Source organism: Penaeus chinensis, chromosome 39, assembly GCF_019202785.1.
Source record: "Penaeus chinensis breed Huanghai No. 1 chromosome 39, ASM1920278v2, whole genome shotgun sequence".
In the NCBI taxonomy this organism is placed as follows: domain Eukaryota; kingdom Metazoa; phylum Arthropoda; class Malacostraca; order Decapoda; family Penaeidae; genus Penaeus; species Penaeus chinensis.
Genome location: NC_061857.1, coordinates 5,729,082 through 5,730,574, shown reverse-complemented (window position 1 = coordinate 5,730,574; position 1,493 = coordinate 5,729,082). Strand labels below are relative to the sequence as shown.

At 47.3% G+C, this 1,493-nt stretch overlaps 1 protein-coding gene across 1 annotated transcript in view; it reads left to right on the top strand.

Moving 5' to 3' along the window:
• The first annotated feature begins 236 nt into the window (after positions 1 to 236).
• LOC125046836 overlaps positions 237 to 1,493 on the top strand; it is a 6,182-nt gene continuing 4,925 nt past the window's right edge. Inside the window, exons 1-3 of the mRNA XM_047644817.1 lie at positions 237 to 354; positions 680 to 825; positions 1,022 to 1,276. Of these exons, the coding sequence (XP_047500773.1) occupies positions 682 to 825; positions 1,022 to 1,276 (399 nt within the window). The 5' untranslated portion in view covers positions 237 to 354; positions 680 to 681. The remainder of the gene's footprint in view (positions 355 to 679; positions 826 to 1,021; positions 1,277 to 1,493) is intronic.

The window sequence follows — 1,493 nt, the reverse complement described above, 5'->3', positions numbered from 1 at the left end:
ATAAATAATGATAGACAGCTAGTTATCTTTTGTATCGTGTGCTTCCATCCCATCTCTCTCTCTCTCTCTCTCTTTTGTGTCTTATTCCTAGCGTAACAACCTGTTGCACATCTCTTGGTATTTCTCCCATCTCCCACTTCGCAATTTCTCTTTCCCTTTTCCTTCCTCTCCCCTTCTCTCTCAGTGAAGTGGACTAAGATGGCTTGACAGAAGGATGCACAAAGCAGCCAGTGTACTCGCCATTGACCAATGAGGAACAGGAGCAGGGAAAGGGGGAGGGGCAGAGTGCAGGAGACGAAGCTAAGGAACTATCGTGAAGATTGTCTCGCCACAGCAAACCGAAGACATTAAAAGGTGAGGATTTTTGAAGCTCGAATCTACACGGAATTCTTCGACTCGGAATCAATATTCATTTCTCTAATGAATGTTTTTTTTTTTTTTTTTTCTAAAATGCGAATGCGGTAGTGCTGAAAAGAGAACTGTTATTGTAAAAGTATAAGCGGGGGGAGGAGCCTTTTTTTTTTTTTTTTTAAACAGCATTCACAAAGAAGAAAAAATAAAATAGATTCCATGGCAGAGATATAATGCGATTATTCTGATTTTAATTAGTGTGCACGAAAACACATATACGCACTGTCGTAAACCGGAAGCTACAGAGCTGATCGTGTACCTCTTCCAGCCATGCATTTTGTCGTTTCGGTGAAGGCAGCCCCTGTGGCCCTCAGCGTCGTCATGGGGCTGTTCCTCGCCGCGCGCCGGGCGGGGGACGAGCACGACCGGACGCTGAAGGCCATGCACGACTTCGCCAGGAGTGTCAAGCCCTCGGTAGGTTGGTTAGAGAAGATGCGACTGGATGCTTATAAACGCACATACACACGCACACGCACACACACGCATATACAGTATGTATGGATATAAACATATATATGTTGTTACACACACGTGCATATGCTTTAAAAAGAAAGGGAGAGAGCAAAACCAGAAACTAACGCAAAACGTCCCTATTCGCCCCTTCCCCCAGGCCATCCGGCAGTTCGGAATGATCCTGCTGGCGCGCGGCAACGACCCTCTCTCCGTACTCCCGGACCCCGCCACGGCCACCGGGAACGACGCCCCCCTTGTGGACGAGTACCACCCGGTGTGGCCTCACGACGGCGGGAACATGGCCCAGAACTTCAGTGTCGCCATCGAGGACCTCGAGAAGAAGAGGGGCGAGGTTGGGATATCCGGGACGTCTGCAGGCGACCTGTGCGATGCCTGCCACAGGAGTCTGGAGGTGAGAAGCGGATCGTGCGGTTGAATTTTGCGAGATTTCTTACAAATTTCATTTGATTTATTGTAGTTTGCTTAAAGATAATCCTGTAAATAGTAGAAGTAAATTGTGAGAGTTTTGCACAATGCATGTAATTTTGCGAGTATTCAGGATCATCAGATACTATGTGCAAAAATTATCACCTTGCAATACAGTTATAGGACTACGGACCCCCAGCTGT